The 27,313-nt window shown below is 39.6% G+C and overlaps 1 protein-coding gene across 4 annotated transcripts; it reads right to left on the bottom strand.

Annotated features, from left to right (window-relative positions):
* Positions 1 to 24,204, bottom strand: LOC306887092 (zinc finger and BTB domain-containing protein 7B-like). 4 transcript variants are annotated; one of them, XM_079444587.1, is made up of 5 exons: positions 24,077 to 24,204; positions 21,724 to 21,791; positions 3,702 to 4,173; positions 1,236 to 1,707; positions 1 to 568 (listed from the first exon to the last, which is right to left on the bottom strand). In XM_079444587.1, the coding sequence occupies exons 3-5, from the start codon at positions 4,165 to 4,167 to the stop codon at positions 94 to 96; spliced, it is 1,413 nt and encodes a 470-aa protein (XP_079300713.1). In that variant the 5' UTR covers positions 4,168 to 4,173; positions 21,724 to 21,791; positions 24,077 to 24,204; the 3' UTR covers positions 1 to 93. The 4 variants fall into 4 exon arrangements, with proteins under 4 accessions (XP_079300713.1, XP_079300714.1, XP_079300711.1 ...); XM_079444588.1 differs by having other exon boundaries at positions 3,756 to 4,173; XM_079444585.1 differs by lacking the exons at positions 21,724 to 21,791; positions 24,077 to 24,204 and adding an exon at positions 8,290 to 8,383.
* Between the last annotated feature and the right edge of the window lie 3,109 nt (positions 24,205 to 27,313).

The following is a 27,313-nucleotide window of genomic DNA, read 5'->3' as shown; positions in this document are numbered from 1 at the left end:
TACTAAAGAAACACTTTTAGTGTGTTGAAATAGAGCACTTATGGAAGTGCACTTTTATCACCTGGACACACACACACACACAGATGGGCGTGGTCACTCTTCCTCCTGCCCAGCAGCATCCTGCTCCTCCTCTTCCTCCTCCCAGGTGTGATGCACAACCGATGCGCTCCCATGCGGAGACGAGCCTCCTTCGGCTTTATCCAGGGCTTCTCCCGCCGGCGCAGCGACCGCCCGCCACAGCAGCTCCGGATAGGGCATGCGGGCCCCTGTCAGCAGGGGGATGGGGCCGCCGCGGCCCTCCAAGATCTGGGCGAAGGATTCGGGCTCGGGGCGGCGCGGGCGGCGCGTCCGGAGCTCCAGGCAGCTGTGGCCCTTCCTGTGGCGCTGCAGATGATCCTCGCGGGCGAAGGCCTTGTGGCACAGTGGGCACTCGAAGGGCCGGTCCCCGCTGTGCAGCGAGAGATGGTTCTTCAGATCGTAGGAGTGCAGGAACCGCGCAGGGCAGCTGGGACACGGATACGGCCGCTCGCCCGTGTGCTTCCGCATGTGGATCTTCAGCTTGTCGTTCCTGAGAGGAGAAATGAAAAACTCCAATTAACTTAGAAAAGATACCTTTTATCACATGAGGATTATTGGTGCGCCTCTGCCCAACCTCCAAGATCTTTAAAATCACTTCGGACCCCACACACCCAACTGTTGCCTTCTGCTAGATTCACACTCTTAAAAATAAAGTTTTTTTGCAGTGATGAACCATTTTTGGTTCCTAAAAGAACCATTTCGAAGAACACATGTGACCCTGCAGCACAAAAGCAGTCATCAGTAACACAGGTATATCTGTAGCAATAGACAACAATTCATTGTATGGATCAAAATTATACATTTCTCTTTTATGACAAAAATCATTAGGATATTAAGATCATGTTCCATGAAGATATTTAGTAAATTTCCTACCATAAATATATCAAAACTTCATTTTTGATTAGTAATATGCATTGCTAAGAACTTCATTTGAACAACTTTAAAGGTGATTTTCTCAATATTTAGATTTTTTTGCTCCCTCAGATTCCAGATTTTCTAATATTGTCCGATCATAACAAACTTTGTTGATTCAGACTGGTGTAGCTCAGTCATTTTCCCTCCAATTCCAACAAATCATACATAATTTTGAAGGTATTGTGACTCATTTTGCCAGCACAGGTCACAAATATAAATAAACTCTCTAGCCCGGACCATACCGTGTGAAGCGGACGCCGCAGGCCGAGCACTGGAAGGGTTTCTCTCCCGTGTGTGTTCTCATGTGCCGCGGCAGCTTTCCCGCCCCGTGGATGATCTTCTGACAGACGGGACACTGCTGTGGCGTCTGAGACTTCCTCTTCCTGCCGTTTCCGGGCGTTGCTCCGCCCCCTGCTCCGTCGCCCTGTGATTGGCTGAGTTGGGGCGTGGCCCGCCCCTGGGCTCCAGACTCCTCCTCCTCAGAGGGCGTGTCTTCAGGTCTGTGTGTGAACTCCAGTGGCCAGTGCGAGCCTCCGTTCACCAGCATCCCCGGGTGTCCTTGTGCAGGAAGCGGCCCGCATTCGGGCGTATCCGGCGCCGAGGGACTCCTCCACACCGGCCTCACGGGAGACACGGCTCGGGCCACCAAGCATCGGTCCTGCTTGCGTCGGGACGTCGGCCGCTCAGCCTCCTCTATCGGATCGTCGCCCGTCTCTAGAAATTCAACGGTATGAACATTTCTTAATCACAGTATTGTTAAAATGTGCTGGAAATGTTAAAAAAGTACTAACACAACCCATTTCACCAAGTTTTATATTTAAAATCAACAAACAACAATTAAAATGACTTTTTGTTTGCATAAACACTAAAACAATAACATTAACAATGATGTCCGGATGTTAAATAACATGACTGACAACAGTTTATCTAATAATGTGCAAAATGTTCAAATAAAACTTTGAAAAGGTTTCATAAAATGATAAACCACACATTTCAGCCATTAAATAAAGAAAAGGGTTCAGTCAAAATGATAACTGATTAATAAATGGTTATATGCATTTTATTTGCAGCATAAATAATTCTAGACACCTTATCTGAATTGTTTAAATGGGTAGAATCTCTATAAGATTGTTTTTCATCAGCCGGTCATAATGACAGCCTGAATGTGAATGTGTGTAAATCCAGTCTCTGGCAGCAGGTGGCGCTGATGGAGCAGCAGAATTACAGCTGTTTACCGTAACCTCCGTGACACAGCAGCATTGCGATTAAAACACTACTTTATTACATGGAGTGGAGATGAAACTAAATGCCATCGAATCTTTTCTGAAGACAGTCAGGCTCTTCAGAGGTACATTCATATAATTAATTCATTCATATATTCATTTGCATAATTCCCTGAGCACTCTTTTAAAACCTCCCAGTTTTCCTCCATGTTTTAACTCCAAACTGAACTACTGTGCTGCTGTGCGCTCGTGACACTGTCACTGAAACTGAGCTTCATGATGGACAGCATTTATTTGTTCAAATTTAGTTAAAATCACGGTAATCGAATATGGTTTTAATTAGGGGTGTGTGATAGTGACAAAAAATAATATCATCTTGATATTTTCTGGGATTTTTCCGATAACGATAATTAGGCGATATTTTGCTGAGTGTTATTGGGCTGGTATCATAAGGACTGCCGTGGACAGCTGACTCCTAAAGTTTTTAATATTCTTCATATTCTGTGGTGGTCAGTTCACATCACTGATAGAAATTCATCTTTTCCAACAGGTTTAAATTGAGTTTTACCTTTATAAGGCCATTTTTTCTAAATGTGTGTATCTTTTGAGTCAAATTCTTACTTTTACTCAGTCAATTAGAATAAGACATTTGGGCCGTTAACAAGCAAATTAAATCAGTATCAATAAAATTCATCTTTGCAATGCAGAGGAAACACAGAGCTGCGTCTGAAGAGGCGTTTAGATGTGTTTACTCTGTTTAATGCAGGACATGAATGCATTTAACCTGCAATTACAAATACAGAAATAATGTTTTGATATTTTAAACATAAAACATTGAATACTGATATTTAAAATAATTTTAAAAATGAAAAGATATTTTAAATGTGAAATTAAAACCGCCAGCAGGTGGCAGCAAGTCAGTGTTAATAAGTGAGTCACTGTGATTGAACCGAATCATTTAAACGGTTGATTCATTCAGGAACGAATCACCATCATGTTGCTCAGAGACACAAACACTGCTGTAGCTGTGGTTGGAATTATTTCTGTTGGTGAAATAGAGCAAAAACAGGCAATATAGTGTCTAAAACACAAGTATCTTAATATTATCTTATCGTTTATTGAACTGTTGTATTTAATATCACATTTGAAATCATGCTTATTTTTGAAGGGAAAAAAACGCACTCTTCGTGTGATATTAACTATATGAAATGATACAAATATATACATTTTCTGCCCTCATATCCTGAACTTTGTGATCACTCTAAATGCATTTTAATAGACTGAATCATGCAGTGAAAGAACGCACTCACACTAGTAGTCATGCATGCATGCACTCTATTGGTGTGTTTTGTTTGGTTTTTGCGATATACTTGATATTGTCAAATCACACATTGTTAAAACAACATTTACGATATTATCACAGACGATATATATCGCACACCCCTAGTTTTAATGCTAATTAAAATATGAAACGGTAATACTAACCGTGGGGAATTTTATCATGATTTATCGTCAAACCAGTAATGGTTCCATCCCTACCCGTCTCGCCCAGGATGTCTCGGCATGCGTCCGCCACGCACTGGATGCCCAGCAGCTGTGCGCCCTTCAGGACCTCGCGCATGCCCGAGCTACGGATGGTCAGCGTGGCGGTGTAGGCGAACTCCAGCAGCGCGGCCAGAGCATCGGGCGACACACAGTCCAGCTGGCAGACGCTGCAGCTGTCGCCCACCCCCTCGTCTCCCTCCTCGCCCTCCTCCGCCCCGAACAGACGCCGGAAGTACAGGCTGACCGCGGCCATGACGGAGCGGTGTGTGGGGTAGCGAGCGCCGCGGGACGTCAGCGTGAGGTCGCAGAGCAGCCCGGTCCGCCGCTGAGCATTGAGACGGGACAGCAGCTCGTTGCTGTGCTCCGGGAAGGGGATCCCGATTAGACCGTCCTCTCCTGGAGACATCGCCACCTGCAGACAGAGAGAAACAGCCGTCAACTCACCTTTATTTATATAGCGCTTTCAACAATACAGATTGTCAAAGCAGCTTTACAGTATTTAAAGGGGTGGTTGACTGCTTTTTTGGTGCAGTGTAACATGTTTTGATTCGTTTTTTAAAAAATACTTATTTCTCATATATGTGTCTCTCATAAGTAGCACAAGTATATTTGTAGCAACAGCCAACAATATATTGTTTTTCTTTTATGACAAAAATCATTAGTATATTAAGTAAAGATCATGTTCCATGAAGATATTTTGTAAATGTCATTCAGTAAATATATCAAAACTTCATTTTTGATTAGTAATATGCATTGCTAAAAACTTCATTTGAACAACTTTAAAGGAGATTTTCTCAATATTTAGATTTTTTGCTCCCTCAGATTCCAGATTTTCAAATATTGTCCAATCCTAACAAACCATACATCAATGGAAAGATTATTTATTCAGCTTTCAGATGATATATAATCTTAATTTCTCAAAAAATGGACCCTTATGACTGGTTTTGTGGTCCAGGGTCACATATAGCGCCTTTAACAATACAGATTGTGTCAAAGCAGCTTTACAGCATTAAAGGGGTGGTTGACTACTTTTTTTCTAGGCTTGATTGTGATTATGAGGTGCAGTGTAACATGTCTTAATGGAGGGTCAGAAAGGATTCGGATTACATCAAAAATATTTTAATTTGAGTTCGAAACATGAGCGAAGGTCTTATGGGTTTGGAACGACATGAGGGTGAGTAATTAATGACAGAATTTTCATTTTTGGGTGAACTATCCCTTTAATGCTTTGTTAAATTTTTTTTTAAAAAAACGCCTAATTTTTTAATATATTTGACCCTTATTCTACGCCGCTGTCTGGCCCAGTGTACTGCGATTAGTTAACCGTGTATTGCACGTTGTCCGGAAACGTCTTGCCCCTTGCCATTACCTAAAGCGCAACATAGGCTCCGATTTGCTCCAATAGAAACAAATGGAGTGTCTATTTGCACTAACTCCGCCCGCCAACGTGTGATTGGGCTAGACAACACTACAAGAGACGGCTGTCAATCATCATCTCCAGTGGCGAAGATGGTAAACTCGTGCTGTAGTGTTTTTGACGCAATCGAGTTCGATCTGCCTTTTGCAAAACTTTTTTTTCCTCCCTTTTCAAATTTCATATCGCATCAGAAAGGCATTTATTTTCAATAAAAATGAAGGAAATAATTGAGAAGTTTAAAATTGTGTATCGGGTCGGGTTAGAGTAGGTGTAGGGAGGGTATTTTGTCCTAATAAGGTGGCATCCTTTTAATAATTTGAATTAAAACTATAATTTATACTCAATACATCACTGCATTCTGTTTTATAATTTACAGTACTGAGGCGCCAATAATGAACTATTTGCAATAAGTAGTATAAATAGCAGAAAATCCTGTGTGTAAATAGCATCTATTGTAGCTGCCACAATCCACAACAGCATTACTATGATTTTCCGAAAGAGGAAACACATATGGAGAGATTGATTGTTGGTCAGATAAGAGAAAGATGTCAAATTTGCCGTTGAATTAGAAACACCCACACAAACAGTTTTCTGAAATGTAATGCCAAGGTAATATAAAACAAAGTATATGTTATAAAATGTACACAATTTTTTTAAAATTAGAATATAAAAACCTTTGCTAGATTTACAATGTTATTAGCTGTGGAAAAACATCAGTCTGTGAAAGGGGTTCATTGAATACAATCTCATATTAATATCAAATAACAATAACAGCAATTATGATAACTAAAATGAAGTGTACTTTAATCTCAACATGTTCACACCCTGAAGAGTTCAAACACTCTCCTCGTCTGCCATTGGTTGGACAAACAGGCCACACTTGACTCACTCAAACTGAATGTAATTCAGTAAATATCAAAGCTAAAATAAATGCTGAAGACGACAAATCCCAAAAAACTCAATAATTACTGATCAACAATTCTGTTGTTGAATGACTAGTCAACCATCCCTAATCTGATCCTGATGAAATGTGTGTAGGAATTAATAATCACACACACCTCTTGCTTTTTACTTCATGTGATGGAGGATTTTAATAAGGGCTTAAACGTCCCACGGGCCTCCTCCCAAATGCAAAACGCTAATTTAGGACACACCCAATCCAGCAAGCAGGATCAACGGATCAGAGCGACAGAGAGAGGGACAGAAACAGACATGTCCTGAATGTGCATTTGACTGTATATTGTTGTTATGATTTTCATAAGCATTACTGACATTAAGATATTTTCATTATTCCAGTAGAAGTGCTGAGAGACGCTGCAACAACAACAACACCTGTTTGAATCACTGACACCTGGACGAGGCAAACTGCTTCAGTGCAGACAAATATTTACAGGCTACACGTCTGTCTGTGTGTGTGTGTGTGTGTGTGTGTATGCATGCATGTATGAGTGCTTGCATGCATGTGTGTGTGTGTGTGTGTGTGTGAGCATGCATGTATGTGTGTGCGTGTTTATGCATGTGTGTGTGTGTGTGTGTGTGTGTGTGAGCATGCATGTGTGTGCGCGTGTTTATGCATGTGTGTGTGTGTGTGTGTATGTGTGTGCATACGTGTGTGTATGTGTGTGTGTGTGTATGCATGCATGTATGAGTGCTTGCATGCATGTGTGTGTGTGTGTGTGTGTGTGTGTGTGAGCATGCATGTATGTGTGTGCGTGTTTATGCATGTGTGTGTGTGTGAGCATGCATGTGTGTGCGCGTGTTTATGCATGTGTGTGTGTGCGTGCATACGTGTGTGTGTGTGTGTGTGTGTGTGTATGCATGCATGTATGAGTGTTTGCATGCATGTGTGTGTGTGTGTGTGTGATTCATGTGTGTATGCGTCTGTGCATGTGTATGTGTGTGTATGCATGCATGTTTGAGTGCGTGAGTGTGTGTGATTCATGCGTGTATGCATACGCGTGTGTGTGTGTGCGTCTGTGTGTATGCATGCATGTATGTGTGTGTGTGTGTATGTGCGAGTGCGCGTGTGTGCTCTGGGTTGTGTGGGTGGGGTAAACACTATGGGACACAAAAGAACAGGGAGAAATTTTACTACTATTTTCCACTTGAGATTTACATCAGAATCTGCTCAGAAAAGACTTTCCATCTGCTGGAACAGAGAGAGAGAGAGAGAGACAGGAGGAGAGAGAGACAGATAGACAGCAGGAGAATAACAGCACATGTAACAGTAACGGCACTATTTTTATCAGATCACACGGAGTGAATTCAGACCTTCACACACATTCCAAAGTTACTCCTACATTTTAATGAACACACTATGAATGTTATATCACCGTCTGACTGTTATTCATTTTTATTTGTTTTATTGTCTTTTTGTATGTTTTTCAAACAGAAGCAGCGTTACTAAACTGATTAACACTCACAAAAACTTCTTCATGTTAAAATAGTTAAAGACTCGAGCGTGTTGTAATGATTATAATTCTCACAGAATATTATGGCAAAATAATAAATGCATCTGAAGCGTCAACTATGAATATTTTTACAGGCCCATCGCCGAACACAAACACAGACAAGCCAAACTTTAGGCTTAACATGCACATCCCAGATTCCCCCTGCAAACAAACACACACACACACACACTCGCACACACACGCACTCGCACACACACGCACACACGCACACACACACACACGCACACACGCACACACACCTGAGCCTGGAACTTTCCACCAGCAGCTCGGTGACCTCTCTGCTTCCCCTAACGACCGGCGGCTCCGTACAGCTCATAATACTGGCCTCCCAAACCCTTGAGTGCTGCTTAACAACAATGCACTCCAACACCTGATTAACCTGATCCAAAACACACACACACACACACACACATACAGAGAACAAGATTTCCCTGGAACAGGTGTGGCGTCTTAAGGCTTCTGGTAATGTTACACAATTGAGACGGAGCAGATTAGTCACTAACGAACCACAAGCCCCATTTCAGCTCAGCCTCATTCACTCACACGTCAAGCCCTAGACTTTCTCACAAACACACAGAGGTTTCTGCCGTCTGGTTTAATAACCCTTGGCTCGGATCGACCCCTCGGCCGTGAATCCTACCGTTCGGCCCTTCATAGTGAAGCAAGGCGCCGTCGACAAAATCTGCACCGCCGTCTGTGTCATAGCATCCGTCTCTGAGCCGTCTCTCCTGCTTCTTTCAACAAACTTTGGGGTTCGACACTCTCCGGTGGGGATCTGGACCTCTTTCTTCCTCTCTTTCTTCTTTCTATCTTTCCCTTCGTCTTCCTGTCTTGTGAAAAAGGTGTTTGACACGCCTCCCCCCATCGCCCACGTGCCCCTCGCTCCCGGCTCATCAGCATCAGCTCGTTTCGAAACGCTCGCAAGTTTCCGAAAAAACAAAATCCCTCGCCCTCCGCTGCGTCCGGATCAACGGCTACAGCGACAGGAAGGATGATCGTCTGACTGATTCTTGCATTTTCCATCCAATACAGCGCGTTTATTAATCGCAACCAATCATCATTTGAGTTTGGGAAGGACGGATGGAGAAACTTCAATGGTTTCCGAGCCATGTTAACTAACTAGGGTTAACTAGCAAAGGTGTGAAGAATCAAACACAAACAGCCCGACACCAGATGAGGCTCTCACACACACACACACACACACACACACACCAACCCCATGAGATTCACATCACACACAGCATCTTAATAAACACAGATACACAAATAAATCAAAATGAAGTAGTAATGAAGAATCACTAAAGAACCTGGTAATAATCGAAGTTCTTCAGCGACTAGAACAAATGAATGTGACACTCACCAAATACAGCTGTGCTTGACATTAAGAAGCAAATGGATTTTAGAGGAAAGATGTGAAAATAGAGCAGTACAGAGAGAAGAATTTAAATCTGCAGCTCAGATGAACAAAAGACGGGAGCTGAAGCTGCAGGAGAGAGAAGAGCGTCACAGGAACTCTGTAACGAGCCGCAGAGCTTCTGTTTCATCTCGCCGTCTCACTCGTTCATTCTGGAGACTATCACACTTCTACAGACACTCACTTATTTCTGAAAACTGCATGAAAGAGCTCAAGAACTTTATGATGTCTGTGGGATCAGATAGTGTTTGAATCACGTCCTCAACCACACGCTCTGAATCTGAACCGTTCTCAGTTTAAACTGGATCTGCTCTGAAGTTAAACTGGATCTGCTCTGAAGTTAAACTGGATCTGCTCTGAAGTTAAACTGGATCTGCTCTGAATTTAAACTGGATCTGCTCTGAATTTAAACTGGATCTGCTCTGAAGTTAAACTGGATCTGCTCTGAATTTAAACTGGATCTGCTCTGAAGTTAAACTGGATCTGCTCTGAATTTAAACTGGATCAGTTGTGAAGTTAAACTGGATCTGCTCTGAATTTAAACTGGATCAGTTGTGAAGTTAAACTGGATCAGTTGTGAAGTTAAACTGGATCTGCTCTGAAGTTAAACTGGATCTGCTCTGAAGTTAAACTGGATCTGCTCTGAAGTTAAACTGGATTAGCTCTGAAGTTAAACTGGATCAGTTCTGAAGTTAAACTGGATCAGTTCTGAAGTTAAACTGGATCAGTTCTGAAGTTAAACTGGATCTGCTCTGAAGTTAAACTGGATCTGCTCTGGGTTTAAACTGGATCCGTTCTGAAGTTAAACTGGATCAGTTCTGAAGTTAAACTGGATCAGTTCTGAAGTTAAACTGGATCTGCTCTGAAGTTAAACTGGATCTGCTCTGAAGTTAAACTTGATCCGCTCTGAAGTTAAACTGGATCCGCTCTGAAGTTAAACTGGATCCGCTCTGAAGTTAAACTGGATCCGTTCTGGATTTAAACTGGATCCGTTCTGAAGTTAAACTGGATCAGTTCTGAAGTTAAACTGGATCAGTTCTGAAGTTAAACTGGATCAGTTGTGAAGTTAAACTGGATCAGTTGTGAAGTTAAACTGGATCTGCTCTGAAGTTAAACTGGATCTGCTCTGAAGTTAAACTGGATCTGCTCTGAAGTTAAACTGGATCTGCTCTGAAGTTAAACTGGATCTGCTCTGAAGTTAAACTGGATCAGCTCTGAAGTTAAACTGGATCAGTTCTGAAGTTAAACTGGATCAGTTCTGAAGTTAAACTGGATCTGCTCTGAAGTTAAACTGGATCTGCTCTGAAGTTAAACTGGATCCGTTCTGGATTTAAACTGGATCCGTTCTGAAGTTAAACTGGATCAGTTCTGAAGTTAAACTGGATCAGTTCTGAAGTTAAACTGGATCTGCTCTGAAGTTAAACTGGATGTGCTCTGAAGTTAAACTGGATGTGCTCTGAAGTTAAACTGGATGTGCTCTGAAGTTAAACTGGATCTGCTCTGAAGTTAAACTGGATGTGCTCTGAAGTTAAACTGGATGTGCTCTGAAGTTAAACTGGATCTGTTCTGAAGTTAAACTGGATGTGCTCTGAAGTTAAACTGGATCTGCTCTGAAGTTAAACTGGATGTGCTCTGAAGTTAAACTGGATCTGCTCTGAAGTTAAACTGGATCTGCTCTGAAGTTAAACTGGATCAGTTGGATCGCATTCATTGCTCCACAGATCCCATAATAAACAGAACCGGCTCTGTAGCACACAATGATCACAAACTGTAAATATGAAACTGCAGATAACACTCAGTCTGGATCAGCTCAACAGTCTCTACACACGGAAATATTCTCAGCGATGGTTTCTACAAAATCATTCCCACCTTCTTACATCATTAACAGACCATAAAACATTTTGCTTTGTTATTTATAATAAAAACCTACTACAGAAAGAACTTTTGCCATTCCAGCAACAAAACATTTCTGACAGACACCCAGAAACTTTCCAGTTTACTTAGAAACAGAGCAGACGCACTTAAACCTGGAAAATCTGTCGCATCTGATCAAATCAAGAATCCGCATTACTCTACACGCATATACAATCACTCATAAAAACTGAACTCAATGTCAGAAAAGTGAAACGGGGAATAAAAACAGCACAAGACCAGATGAATGAGAACACAATAATCATGAAATATGCATCATTGCTCAATTACTAAAGCTTTGTCTCAGGATGAAAAATGCTTGCTTAGAGCTTCAAACTTCATTATTGTGTCTCTAATTACTTTTTCATTTTTAATAAAAAAAAAGTGTTTACATTTTTTAATTTTGTGACAATTTTACATCTGCCCCTTTACATTAAAAATGCATTTATACAAAGTGTTAAAATCAGGGAAATTCTGATACTTTTGACAGAACTTAAAACTAAAAACTAAATTCAATGCTTTCAGTTCTGCGGTCACAAACATCTCAGAAAAACTCTTTTTTTTTTTAAGTTAATAAAACGTTATTGTGTATATGGCAGTTTAAAAATCAGAAATATTATTGATTTAAAAATGATTTTTAAAGAATTTTAAAAAAACTAATTTAGTGTTGGTTAAAGGAAGTGATCAATCATCATCATTAACTCTTCCTCGTGACATTCAAACCTGTTTGACCCTCTTTCCTTCTTCAGGGAAACACAAAAGAAGATATTTTGAGAAATGTCTCAAGTGATTTTGTCCATATCATGAAAGTTCCCAACATTCTTCAAATATCAGAAGAAAGAAAGTCAAACAGGTTTAAATGACATGAGAGTAAATGAACTAATACTTTAATTTGTTAGCAAGACTTATTCAACTTGTGCTCCAAAAAGTACAATATGAAAAGTCCAGATCATCACACATTAAATCAGATGCGTTTAAACTATTTACTATGAACAGCCAAAAATCAAACTTGACTGAGGGCCAGAAGTAAATACTGCATTATACTGTATGTGACCCTGGAGCACAAAACCAGTCTTAAGGGTCAATTTTTGGAAATTGAGATGTATACATCATCTGAGAGCTGAATTAATAATCTTTCCATTGATGTATGGTTTGTTAGGATCGGACAATATTTGTCTGAGATACAACTATTTGAAAATCTGGAATCTGAGGGAGCAAAAAAATCTAAATATTGAGAAAATCTCCTTTAAAGTTGTTCAAATGAAGTTCTTAGCAATGCATATTACTAATCAAAAATGAAGTTTTGATATATTTACGGTACGACATTTACTAAATATCTTCATGGAACATGATCTTAATATCCTAATGATTTTTGTCATAAAAGAGAAATGTATAATTTTGACCCATACAATGTATTGTTGTCTATTGCTACAAATATACCTGTGCTACTCATGACTGCTTCTGTGCTGCAGGGTCACTAATCTAAATATATAAAAATAAATAAATAAATAAAAATCATTTCCAGTATATTCTCTAAATTTCAATTCAAAAACAGAACAAAAAGTGTTAAAACAAAGATACATAAAATTTGCATATGCTCCAATGACTTTTTTAAAATGATTTTATATTTATGGTAGGTCAGATCAAAGGTCACCGTGGGCCAACTCTCTGCAGTAAATGCACCTGACGGCCGATCAAGGCCTCGATTGGATCTCGGTCTCATTTATCACGTCACATCTGTGAGATTATGGGACGAGCTCCAGACGACGCCTGAATCACTCAAAGACACGAAACGCAGTGAATCAGCTTTCTTACAAACACACACACACACACACACACACACAGCAATGATAGAGATGGGCTGAAATGAACCCCCCTCTGCCCGGTGACAAACACATACAGTAAAGAGACGCTCATCTGACAAGAATCACCCACACGCATCCACCATCTTCTGCTCTTCCTTTTCTCATGTCCTCCGTCACGCTTTCAGAAAACGCTCTGTTTCTCTCTCTAACATCTAACCGCTCGTAGCTTAAACACTGCATTCTCTCAAAACTCTGAACAGCTGATTTTGGGCTCAACTGAGAGAAGCATGAGAGCAATCTGAGCGAGGATTCAGCGTGTCGACACATTCAGGTCATCACAGCGGCCCAGTCTCTCCTCAACACGGCCAGATTCTGTGAAGGAGACGGCCGTGTGGAAATAAAATCTGTCTGTCGTCGAGTGTGTTTCTGTTTGTGTCAGAGCGGATTCTCACGTCCCACTGCTGCTCTGACAGCTCACTAGTGTTCTTCCCCTCTCACAATACGACAATATGGTTTCCTCAACAAGCTCACACTACACCAGGCCAGATAAACACACTTCTGCCCTGTGTTTGTGTTTGTGCAGTTTTCCATCAGAACACACAACATCAGCGGACGGCGCACAGATAAAGGGGAAAATCTCACACTTAACAACACAACTTCATCTTATAAAACAGCTTCAGTCAGAATACTGACAAAAACACAACTGAAAGAAGAAAAAATAACAGTTCTAATAAAAAATTAACCACAAACCACAACAAATCACATTTTAAACACACAAATGGAGATTTCCCAATGATTTATATTAGTATAACTAGTCAAATTAAATGTAATTCAAACCCTACAAAAAGTTGCAATTGTAGAGTTTGATGAAATCAGTATTTTGTATGTTTATGCTAATGTTTTTGTCATATTCAAACACACACACACACACACTCCCAGGAAGTTCAGTGTAGAAATAATATAAAGCTTCAGGCCTCTGAAAAATACAGCTCAATTTATATTTAAAGAAACAAAAACTTGATATCTGTAGGCCATATTTACATGCAAACAAACAAAAAACTATTTAAGAGTAAAATACAATTTCATTTAAATTTCATTAAATTACATAAAAAAACAAAACAGAAAGCATGAGCTCCTCTCATTCACACACACCTCATATTCTATAGAAACATGACCTGAAGCAGAGACAGCCCAACAATCAGAAAACGCTGCAGTGCAAAGACGTTCCTGAGCAGAACTCCGTCTTCACACACGTAGGCGGCTGATTCTCAGGAAACCGTCGCTTGTGTTTGTCTCCATTTATTACTGATTTGATTTCCTTTATTGTTGTACCTTTATGATACAAACTCAGAAATTCAGATGCACTAAACGGCGCTCAAATTATACCATAAGAATAAGAATATGAAAACAACACATCTAACATGCACACACACAGCTCGCAGTCAACATCTGTGAAATAACCTTTTCAAAGCGTGTATAGCTGTTTAAAATGATGAATAGATATGATAACTATAATACTGCACAGCTTTAATACAGTAAGTGCTTTCAGTGCAATAGTGGCTTTAGGATAAACACGTATGACACGGTTAACACGAGCTTCCTTTCATACATCGTTTCACTGTCTGCATTTTTCATCACTATTTCATTTCATGGGTTAGGTAGGTACTGTATAACCATCTATACATGCATTTATAAAAATATATAATGTATAGATACGGATTTAGATACATACACACATTTTTATTTAATTAGATTATGTTTTAATAAAGCAAGTTTCAGGTAGAATTACTTGTTACAATATTTTAACAGTATATTATCGAAGCATGTTTTTGACACTGAATAATTGCTTTTTTTTTTTTTTTTAAGTAATTGCAACTCGCACAATTCTTACTTTTTCCAGCAATAAAGTTTACATCTCGCAGTTCTGACCTTTTCCTCAAAACTGCAAGATACAAACACGCTTTAATGAGTTAAATTGCATGTTAAGAAGTCAGAATTGCGAGTTTATATCATGCAATTCTGGCTTTATAAGTGAATCTACATCAGAATTACAAAATAAAGCCTCGCAATTAACTTTTTTATTCTTGGAAATGGGCATTCATAGTATGTTGTTTATTCTTGTATTTGATTGTTTTTGTGCTGCGTGACCTGTTCAGATCCGTTACGCTGCAGCATTTAGAAAAAGGGTTGCAAATTAGTACAAACTCCAGACTTACAGCGACGGGCTTGAAGTGAGTAATAACAGTGTCCTGAGACTATCAGATGAAGGAGAAAAATATGATTTCATGAACGTTCAGCAGTGACATCTTGAAATGAGAAATATCCTGAGAATGATCTGGGTCTGTTCTCACATCACATGGACGAGAGGAGCCTTCTCTGTTCTTGACGCGCTGCGGTGACTGAAACTAGGCCATGGAGCGGCTGCCAGGGGAGTTTTTGAACTGCATTATTAACATGGAACTGTTAAACTCCTATAAACCGGACTGATCAAACATCAAGAGCGAATGCAGCTCAAATCAGACTCTCTGTTCAGAGCGAAAGAACCGACTCATTACTGACACACAAAACCATCTTTAAAACTCTGATGTGCACAAAAACAGAAAAAAGCAGAAATCAGACTCTCTTCACTGAGATTCAGCAGCGTTCACCAACTCTTCATCATCATCATCATGTTTAATCTTAGGCTTTTATGCATAATGCATTATAAAGGTATTTGTATTGTACACTGTAATGCATAACATCTTTAATAATTATATGGAATGCATGCATTATAATATGTGAAGGTTTGCTTGTGTGTTTTAATGCAATACAATGAACAGTTACATATTATAATATAGCTATTATAAGTGTGGTTACAATTATTTATGAGATCTTACAATGCATTACAAGGCATAATTAATGCATTAAAATACGTTTATAATGCATTATACATAGATTCTGTAACACTTTAAAGCCTTTATGTATAATGCATTATAAAAGTAGTTTTAATGCATTAATTATGCCTTGTAATGCATTGTAACCACAGTTAATACATTATACACACTTATCAATTCATTGTTACGCTATGTATTTTTAATTATTTACAAGATATAATGCATTACAAAGCACATTATGAATAATTATAATGCCTTTAATAACCCTTTATAATGCATTATACATAAATTCTTAAAGTAAATTGTTACCAAATATTCTCAGAAAGCACAGAAGCGGTCACTGGGACAGTACCTTTTCACCTTATTTTGAAGCTTATTTACCGCTAAAGGGTGCATTTTAATACCTTCTGAAAGGGTATTGCCCCAGTGACAGCTTTTGTGCTTTCTTCTGAGAGTGAACTTACAAAATTAAACTTTTAAACAGGCCAAAAACATCGATCTGATCCAACGCTGCTGCAGAGCAAGAGACAAGAGATAAAACGAGGCAGAGAGGAACGAATCTGGGGTCTGAGATTTGAGGAAAAATCCCACAATCTAAAAAAAGAAAGCAGGCCTCTTTCCTCTGTCTAAATAAAGACGTGTTCTTCGAAAACACACAAGAAACACTGAGAGTGGGAGAGTGTGTGTGTGTGTGTGTGTGTGTGTGAGATCCAGAGGCAGATTGAAGGAGCGCGACAGTGGGGGAAACGACAGCAAAACCCAAAGAAAAGCAGAAAATCAGAGTTGTGGATTGAGTGAGGAGGGGGAGTGATGTGTCATAGAGAGCAAACCTGAGGACGAGACACAGAACGAAAGAAGAGAAGAGAAGAGAAGAGGAGGAGGCTGGGGTAAACAGAAGCAGAAATGGGGTGAGAGTGGGAGAAAGATAAAGACACAGGAAGCCGCCTTTGCAGTGAGGGTGCACACGTGCGTGTGTGTGTGTGTGTGTGTGTGTGTGTGTGGTCTTGTTGTCTGTTCAGCAGAAAATGACTTTAAAATGCAGACGGCTTTCATTATCTGCCTGCTGTACAGTGTTTAGTAAATGCTGCCTATAAACTCCATGATTCCAGTCAGAACATCTCGTTATTCTTCAAGTCAATGCACAGCTGATTCTAGAACTATTTATCCATGTTCTAGATCTGTCTGAGGCCCAACTCTCTCTACACCCGCGATGAACCCGTCAGATCTTCATGTTCAGAGTAATCTGAGGTCATTTTATTCTGAATTAAGCTGCATTCAGAGCACTGACACCACACACACACACACACACAGACACACACACACACACACACAGACAGACACACACACACACACACAGACACACACACACACACACACACACCATGGAACGCTCTCCGTTCCAAACGTAACCCAGTGTTACTGACAGACGAGCAATTGAGCAATATTCAATCCTAAAGCAAGAAATATTCAGAATTTATCACTAGCCTTTGTGTATAATCCATTATAAGAGTAGTTTTAATGCATTAATTATGCACCTTATAATGCTGATCTCATTAATAATTGTAAGTGCACTTGAGATACATTATAACACTTATATATTCATTGTTACACCTTTAGAAAGTATAGTGCATTAAAACACACGACAAACAAACACTTTACATAAAGCCTTTGTTTAACACATTATACACATTATAATTATTCATAATCTGCGTTGTAATACATTATATCTTGTTGTCGTAAATAAGCATAACCAAATTTAAAATGAATAGTGTAACGATGAATTGATAAGTGTGTATAATGTATTAACTGTGGTTATGATTATTCATCAGATTGTACAATCAATGCATTATAAGGTGGCATAATTAATGCATTAAACTACTCTTATAATGCATTATACATAAAGGTTTTAACTAAAGTGTTACCCAACAAACAAACCTTCACATATTATAATGCAATTTATACAATTATTAAAGATGTAACGCATTACAGTTTATATTATGAATACCTTTATAATGCATTATGCATAAAGGCTCAAGTATAGCGTTACCAAATACTCCTCTCACTCAACTAACAAAAATATATTCCAAGAACATATCTAACATTTACATTGTCATAAAAAAATGATTTCTGAATGTGCTCTGAATGTTATGTTTTAAGATAATTTTTTCCTGGACATGTGACAGTTAAGGCAACATCCCATTTGATCATTTTACAAACATTATGGGATCGTTACAAATGAAACAAATGTTCTCTGAAGCAAGTAGCAACACGTTACACGAACTAAAATGTTTCAGAACAAACGCTGCAATAATGATGGATAAATATCTTTGAGTGTAAATGTTTTGAGAACATTTTTAAAAACCAGAGAAGTTTGCTGTATTTTTTATGTGTTATTGAATAAGTATATTGTTGTATGTTTGATCTGCTCTCCAGATTGAATGATCAAAGACACATTCCTCCGAAGGGAGAGAATAAAAGAGAAACTTAACTTAACTTTGAATGAACGGTCTATTATTGTTAATGTTCTGAGAATGTTTCCTATTAGCAGAGGAGCCAGATTTATCAGATGCTTTTATCCAAAGCTGCATTCAAACATAGACATGTTTTATTCATTCAGTTCTTCTCATTAGAACGAACACTGCAATCTAGACTCATCTCTCCTGCTGAACATGTATTAGCCATTCCTGACATCAGCATTAATGTGAGGAAACATGTAAAGATCTAGAAATGAAGAAGTGCTGGAATCGACCCACAGAGGGCGTCTGACCAAAACACTCACAACTCGGTGAAAATCACACCAAAACAACACTGAAGACAAACTATTTTCCCATCAAAAGTTTTGATGTAGTACATTTACTAAATTTCTTCATGGAGAGCGTGATATTAAGATCATGTTCCATGAAGACATTGGAAATTTACTACATCAAAACTTTTGATTAGTAATATGCATTGCTAAGAACTTCATTTGAACAACTTTAAAGGAGATTTTTGCACCCTCAGATTTTCAAATATTGTCCGATCATAACAAACCATACATCAATGGAAAGATTATTTATTCAGCTTCAGATGATGTTTCAAACAAACTGACCCTGATGACTGGTTTTGTGCTCCAGGGTCACATATAATGATGTTCAAAATATTCTTAAATCAAACATTCTTATATTAAATATACGTTCTCATAAGATTGAGAGAAGACATTCAGCATTCTTGAAACATCCTCAAGATGTTCTTTTGACTTGTTTATTGCTCTTATATCATCTTCTCTCATAATGTTGAAAGCAAATGTTCTTGAATTATTAATTTAAACATTCAAATAACATTATATTTAGAGTAAAAATAAACATTGTAATAACGTTCTAATCACGTCAAGAAAACTGTTCATTTCAGTTTCAGAAACGAGCTAAATGTGTTCCCTCTGTAGCAGACAACAGCTTCAGTCAGTTCAGTGTTCAATACGAGTTCAGCGATTAGTTTTAATGAACTCTTCATATTCACTGTATTCTCAGACGAAACTCAGCCGGCACATTGATAAACACACATTACAGAAAACATCCTACAAACTCTAAATGTCAAAAGGGCAACACTTTAAGCATTTCTAAATCAGTCACATAACAAACAGATAGTTGATGAGTCACTCAGAATGAGAATCTCCCTCCAAAAACACCCATGGAACGAATCTAATGACTTAACGAGCGAGAGCAATCCAGAACCCAACTGTCTGGAGAGACGCTCCTGATTAAACTAACGAACGAACGCCAGACGAGACACGGCTCACTGTGATCATAAATCATCAGCATCATTAATGTGTGAAATCAGCATGGCTTGATTCTTTAGTAAACACTGACTGACTCTACATCTGTGAAGGAGATCATCGGATTATTAAAAGTAATCATCATTTACTTCCTCGTGTCTTTCAAACCTCACTGACTTCTGCATAACATGCTATTTTCAGAGAACTGGGAACTGAAAAACACGACCCCATTGACTTCAATATTTTAGGACAACATACCTTATTTTATGTTCCACATATCAAACACACAGGAGAGTAAATGACAGAATTCTCTTTATTCTACAGTATGTGGACTTACAGTGTACCTAGCTAAGAAAGTACTGCTAATATAAGCGTTAGTACCTAGTTATATTAAGTACATAGTATATACATGTGGAACTGGATTGTAAAATAAAGTGCTATCGAATTATCTTTTTGTTTTATTTATTTAAAAATGGACAGATGCTTTGAATATGAAAATCACACCAAAACATAGAATAGAAATTATTTTCTTGTCAGAAAACAGCAGAAAATGTATTTGTAGTTCATTATTGTCGTTGCATTTTTTAATGAACAAAAATATATATAAAACTTTATAACATTTATGTAATTTATATAAAATTTGTTTTCTGATTGATCTTAAACGCACATTGTAATTAATGCATATTCCACATCAAGTAATTGATGAAATGCTAATCTACAGGAGTGTGTGATATTTAACTGTCGCTGAGAATTTGCCTGAATTCTGATGGGAAATATTGATACAGAGAGGAAAAAAAAGAAACTGTATAAGCAAAACAAAGAATGTGTCTGTGTGCATTTGTGTGAGAGTGTGTGTGAGCATGTATATACACGTGTTTGTGTGTGATCATCTATATACATATGTGTGTGTGTGTGTGTGTGTGTGTGTGTGTGTGTGTGTACGTACCTGTATATACATATGTGTGTGTGTACTTGTTTTAGGACCAAATGTCCTCACTTATATAGTGCAACACTTTGTCAGCCCACTAGTGACACAATTTGACTAGTCATCACTAGATAAAAAAAAAGATAAAGTCATCATTCTGTTTTCTATCATTAACCTGATAGAAAAAACGTCTATGCAATATCCTCAACAAATAAACAAACAAATGTGTGTGTGTGTGTGTGTGTGTGTCTGTTTGAGTGTGTGTGTGTGTAAGTGTGTCATCAGCAGCATCTGTCTGGTCAGCAGTTTCTCGTCGACCGTTGTGTTTCTGTGTGGGAATGTGAGGTGTGTTTGTATGAGTGTGCTGCTAGCAGGACGCTGTGGGTGTGTGTCGTAAACACAGCAGTCAAGTGTTTCTGGGAGGATTTCACTGCCTCATGTGTGAGTGTAACGGGTGTGTGTGTGTGTGTGTGTGTGTGTGTGAAGATGATGTTGCAAAACCAACTGATCCTCATCTATTTCCTGTTTCTCCTCTGAAGCTCAGCAGCAGAACAAACTCGAGTCTGACAGGAGCGACCAGAGTCGAGGGTCAGCGTCACATGACCCACCGCAGCATTTCTAACTTGTCAGCACAAAGCCCCGCCCACACCACATGCATATGCGAATATTAATGTACTAATATCTGAAGTGCAAGTGTGATCTGTGTGCATGTCTCCACCACATCATATCTGATCAAAGACAGAAAAATGATTCATGATTCAAATAAAATGAAAGTTTTTGTTAAGGATTTGTGTTAGTCACAGCAGCAGAAGTAAACACCGCCTCACTGACAGTCAATGTGTGTGTGTGTGTGTGTGTGTCTGTGTGTGTCTGTGTGTGTGTGTGAGTGTGTGTGTGTGTGTGTGTGTGGTGGTCAAGCAAAGTTGTCGACAGGAGTGAAACTTTGCATCAGAAAAAGGAAACGCAAATGATTCCACTTCCTAAAAGACAGACAGAGCAAACGCTCACTGTATGACACGCGGGCGATCGAGCATATGACCCTACACACGTCTGTCTCTCTCTCTCCCCTCCCCATCCGACTCTCTCTGCTCCTGTGACTGCATGAAAGTGAAAACCATAAGTGTGATATGGGGAAATTTTTACATGGCTCCACATGCCCTGAATACAGCATTTACAGGAACAGTGTGTGTGTGTGTGTGTGTGTGTGTGGGTGCGTGTGTGTGGGTGTGTGTTTCATCTGAGGGTCTTTTTAGAGGAAGAGGTAAATCCATGAGCGACGGTCATAGTTCTGTCAGAATCAGTCATATGACCACCACAGAAATGCCAAACTGCTCACGCTCACACACACACACACACACACACACACAAACACACACACACAAACACCGCTCTTACCTCCAGTCCATAAACTCACAGATGCACTTCTGTCTCTGTCTGTCTGTTTCTCTCGCTCTGGGTCAATCCTGATGAACAAACACAGAATCAAAAACGCAAAAGAAAGAACATTTAGTGCACGATGATGCAGCACAAGAACTGATATGCAATATGAAACACAGATGCTGACGTATGACAAGCACTGAACCCTCGCGGCCGCTCACAGAAACATGGCACGACGTCGATCATATTGATCTTTAACACGAGAAACACTGGCTGCTTTCATGCGTCTGATGCTGTAAATCAAATACGAACATCTCAGAACATGATTCCAGAAAATATAACAGTTATTGAATATTTCAATAACTCATCTGTAATATGTTCAGATCACTCCTGCAGACAGACACCTCACAGAACCAGGGTTAACTTTAGTTGAATTGCACACAAATATAAAGCATAAAAATAAAGCAGTTCACTATAATCATAAGCTCATTAATTAATGTCCATTATGCATTTCATAATAAAGTGCTTTAATTCTATAAAGCTGCAGTGTGATTTATGATTTATCTATTTATCCTGTCACTCAATCTCCTCATGTCTTCTGTCGTCTGATGGAGAGTTTAGAGTGGTTTATCCAGTCAAAGCTCTTTTAGTGTAATTAGACAAGCGTCCAGCTTCAGCTGCTGCTTCACATGTGAAATCTTGCCTGATTTTGATCAAGTAAAGGTCAGAATAACTGCAGTCGTATCTCCAGATGAACTCTTACTGGACTGAAGCAGCTCAGCTTTACTTGATTCTCCATCAATCATTTTCTAGAAAGATCAGTGCGTCTCAAATCTGATCATCAGGATCTTCTGAGGAGCGTTTGTTTCCAGAAGCTTTACTTTCACTGTTCCTCAGCGGAGGAATGATCTTCATCTCACATCTTCTGAGGAGCGCTTATTTCTTCATCTCTCAATCAGCATTGCATTATATGTTTGGATCATTTACATCTCATCTTACTGAGACATATTATTGCAGATATAGAGCGACGACTGATATTTAGATTATTAGTGTCCCTGCAGCACAACAGCAGTCATGAGTAACACAGGTATATCTGTAGCAATAGCCAACAATACATTGTATGGATCAAAATTATACATTTCTCTTTTATGACAAAAATCATTAGGATATTAAGATCATGTTCCATGAAGATATTTAGTAAATTTCCTACCGTAAATATATCAAAACTTCATTTTTGATTAGTAATATGCCTTGCTAAGAACTTAATTTGAACAACTTTAAAGGAGATTTTCTCAATATTTAGATTTTTTTGCTCCCTCAGATTCCAGATTTTCAAATATTGTCCTATCATAACAAACCATACATCAATGGAAAGATGATTTATTCAGCTTCAGATGATGTAGAGATCTCAAGTTTCAATCAAACGGACCCTGATGACTGTCAGTATCTGCTGCACTGTTATAAAGATCAAGCAGCAGAATTACAGCATTTAAATATCAGCAGCAAATTCATATTTGTGCTCAGTTTGAGTCTCTGAATAAAATTAAGCTGCTTCTGTTTTTAAAAGCCTGACGGATCAAATATGATACTCAACAAAAAAACAAATGCAAACTTATATATATATATATATATATATATATGTATATTATTTATACGAATGAAGAAAGTGCTGTTTGAACATTTTGGTCATTTTATAAACGGCGCTTTTGCATCAGATCTCTTCATCTATAAGCATCTATAAACTCGTATGTTCAGCACATGGGGTTAAACTCATCTGAGTGACTCTGACCGGTTCGGTCTGTTCGGCGGAGGAACCGCGTCATCACCGAGTAATTACCCGAGTAATTAAGTTACTATGACAACGGCCGTGGGAAGGGGGGGGTAATTATGACTGACAGCAGGTGAGAGTCTAATTAAAACAAAAAACAACAGACGGTCAAACACACGAGCAGCGGCGGCTTCAGGTGTGTTTCCCGGTTAAAGGCGGATCCGGTTCAGCGGGTTCAGCCGGTCCGTCCGCGCGTGCACGAATCCGCCTCAAAAGTGCATCTAAACGCTTTTAAACCCAAATCTTATCAAAGCCAGCTCGAGTTCTGCGCGCGGACTCACCTGTCAGGTAAAAGCCGCGCGTTAAACACCGAACGAATGAATGAGAATGACAGCGGAGACAGAACGGGGGTCGTTTGACAGAAACGGGAGCGGAGTACGTGAGACACCCGCGTCACACGGGAGTTACCGAGAAGCCATGACGTGGGCGTCCTCCCGTGACCCCGGCGATGAGGATCGATCAAATAAAACTCAGCAGAGCGAAGCTGAAGAAAACAGCGATTAAACGGCCACACGGAAGCCGCGCGGAAGAGAAGCGCTTTACCTGAGCCGGTGTCACCTGAGTTCCCCCGCCGCGTCCCACCTGACCGACCGCGCGCTCGCTCACTCGCTCGCGCACTTCCTCAATCTGACGCAGGCCGGCGTGCGTGCGCGCGCACGGGTCAGGTCTCCGGTAGCGTCCGGTATCTCGTCGCCGGTTCTGACCCGCTTCTGATGGACTCCGGGGCTCCTCCTTAAACCCGCTCAAGGAAACTCTGCGCGCGCTCCCGAGCCCCCCCGCGCGCGCGCCCGAGCGCTGATGAGGGGGGCACGAGCGGTGGACGCGATCGCGTTAACGCGCTTCTTCCGTTTCCACTTCTGCTTCTGAGAATGAGTCAAGTGACAAACTCATCATTTGCATGTCAAATAATAGCCAGTCATAAAAACACACGCACGCGGATGTACATGAAACCGGTTTGGTATTCACACTAAATTCAGGAGCCACTCCGACATGCAATATCATGCTCACATTAATACTGAAAGTGCTGTTGTGTGTGTGTGTGTGTGTGTGTGTGTGTGCACGTGCACAGTTAAAAAAGTGCTGTATTTCCGCGCACTCATTTGTACTTAATATAGTCAAAGAGATTCTTTAGTGCTTCCTAAGTGTACTCCACTATTATGAGACACCATGAATATAACTGAAATGCGCTTTTATCATTCTATCTCTGTATTAAAATATGACCGCTTGTAGTACACTTGAACCCATCTTTCATTCACTCAAGTAGTGACTAAATGCATATTTTAATACAGAGATAGTATGAAGCGCATTTCAGTTATATTCATGGTGTCTCATAACAGTGGAGTACACTTGGGAAGCACTAAAGAATCTCTTCTAGTGTATTAAGTACAAAATTGGTGCTCAGAAATAGAGCACTTTAAGTACATTATGGAAGTGTATATTTTATTTTCCACCTGGGTGTGCTGCTATTGTAATCATGCTGTTATTATAAATCATGTGTCACTGCATGTAATTTTGGCTCGTGCACGAACAGAATCAGAAAGAGCTTCATCACCGAGGATGTTTGCAAATACAAGGAATTTGTTTTAGTGTCACGCTTCCAGTACAACACACAGATAATACAAAATAAGATGAGAAGAAAAATGCACATGTATATGCACATAAATAAACAAAAATTGAAAAGTTGTGCTATAGAATAGAATAGAATAGAATAGAACAGAATAGAATGAGATGTAGGGATGCACAAGGATGTGGGGTGGTAACAAATAAATGTGTCCCTGGAGCACAAAAGCAGTCATGAGTAACACAGGAATATCTGTAGCAATAGACAACAATACATTGTATGGATCAAAATTATACATTTCTCTTTTATGACAAAAATCATTAGGATATTAAGATCATGTTCCATGAAGGTATTTAGTAAATTTCCTACCATAAATATATCAAAACTTCATTTTTGATTAGTAATATGCATTGCTAAGAACTTCATTTGAACAACTTTAAAGGAGATTTTCTCAATATTTAGGGCATTGAACTGTTCATGAGGGGGGAAGAAACTGTATTCACAAGCTGAAGATAGTGTTTGTGAGAGGAGAGCAGATGGAGAGGAGAGATATGAGAATGCTTAGAAATGAAGGAGTGTGTCAGGATGAGGTTAGTGTTTAACAGCTCACTCACACACTTATATTCACTCACACATATTCACTGACTTCCGCTTTGAAGTGGTTCAGTGTGTGTGTGTGTGTGTGTGAGAGGCACTGAGGGGATCACAGCAGAACATCCAGAGATATGTGTGTGGTCACACACCTTCACATCTCCTCACAGGTGTGTGTCAGAGTCTCTCTCCTTTACGTTTTGTCCATATAACCATCAGCATCTGCAGGAAATTGCGTATTTTCTGAATAAAAATAAGCTGTTTTTTCCCTGTATGAGCCATAAATACAGGTGTGCTGGAGTCTCTGAGCAGGTTCAGCTCTATCTCACTCAGACTGGTTCACAGCTCCAGAGCAGGACAGACAGAAGCACTTCACATTACTGGGCATCTGCCTGATCAATATCGCTGCAGCTGCGCGTGATGCTGTCAGGAAATCAGCTGTGGGCTCCATCTAGTGGACATCACTGGACACTGACGTTCACAAACTCTTTCAGCTGAACCCCTCTGAGCTGAAATATTAACTTCTAGTTTAACTGAACATTTCAATCGTTTCTCAACACGTTCACATGTTCCCTGATGCAGCAAACAAATGCATTATTTCACCCTTTACAGTAAAAGTTTTTTTATTTTCAAATAATTTATTTTAACAATTTTCTTATTCGAAATTATATATGTGTAGTCAATTTTACTATTGATTTATAGTCATTTTGATTATTAGCTTTTCATCAAGTTAGGAACCCCACATGATCTTCAGTTTCTGGTGTGAAGAGATATATCAGTCAATATCAGTCATGACTGTTAAAGTGACAGTCCATCCAAAAATGATCATTTTGTCCTCATTTAGTCTCCCTCATGTGGCTCCAAACCTCCATGACAATGCGCTGCTCTGCTGGAGATATGAGCTGCACTGCTTCTGATCCTCTCACAGAAACTGTGCTCCGTTCTGTGAACAAACAGCTGCTGCTGAGCTCCTGACTGATCACAAGAGAACACAGCTTCATTACACTGTCAGGAGCAAACGAGCCACGAGCCCCTGACGAGAAGCAGCTGCAGCGCAGCAGCACACACACACACACACACACACACACACACACACACACACACACACACACACACACACACACACACACACACTCACTCACACACACACACACACACACGTTGGTTTTTGTGGTTTATGGGGACTCTCCATAGGCGTAATGGGTTTTATACTGAACAAACTGTGTGTGCTATTGCCCTACACCAACCCTACACCTAAACTTAGCCCTCACAGGAGACTTTGTGCATTTTTAGATTTTCAAAAAAACACCATTTAGTATGTTTTTTAAGCCTTTTGAATTACGGGGACATAGGCAGTGTCCTCATAAACCACCTTCATATTGTAATACCTCTGTCATACCCATGTCATTATACACATTTGTGTCCTCATAAACCACATAAACATGCACACACACACACACACACACACACACACACACACACACACACACACACACACACACACTCAGGTATTCCTATCATTATGGGTTCATTCCATAGGCGTAAAGGTTTTTCTATCCTCTTACCCTAAACCTACACTAAACCTACCCCTCACTCAAAACTACAGGCATTTCTAGATTCTCAAAACA

Source organism: Barbus barbus (genome assembly GCF_936440315.1).
Source record: "Barbus barbus genome assembly, chromosome: 21".
Classification (NCBI taxonomy): Eukaryota; Metazoa; Chordata; class Actinopteri; order Cypriniformes; family Cyprinidae; genus Barbus; species Barbus barbus.
This window is presented reverse-complemented; position numbering and strand designations above follow the sequence as displayed.

Excerpts from the sequence above, each read along its gene's own strand:
- LOC306887092 (XM_079444585.1), bottom strand. The coding sequence starts at position 8,352 with ATGACACAGACGGCGGTGCAGATTTTGTCGACGGCGCCTTGCTTCACT. Across the intron at positions 1,708-3,701 it reads TCATGATAAAATTCCCCACG|AGACGGGCGACGATCCGATA; the intron begins GTTAGTATTACC and ends TTGAATTTCTAG. Across the intron at positions 569-1,235 it reads TGCGGCGTCCGCTTCACACG|GAACGACAAGCTGAAGATCC; the intron begins GTATGGTCCGGG and ends TTCTCCTCTCAG.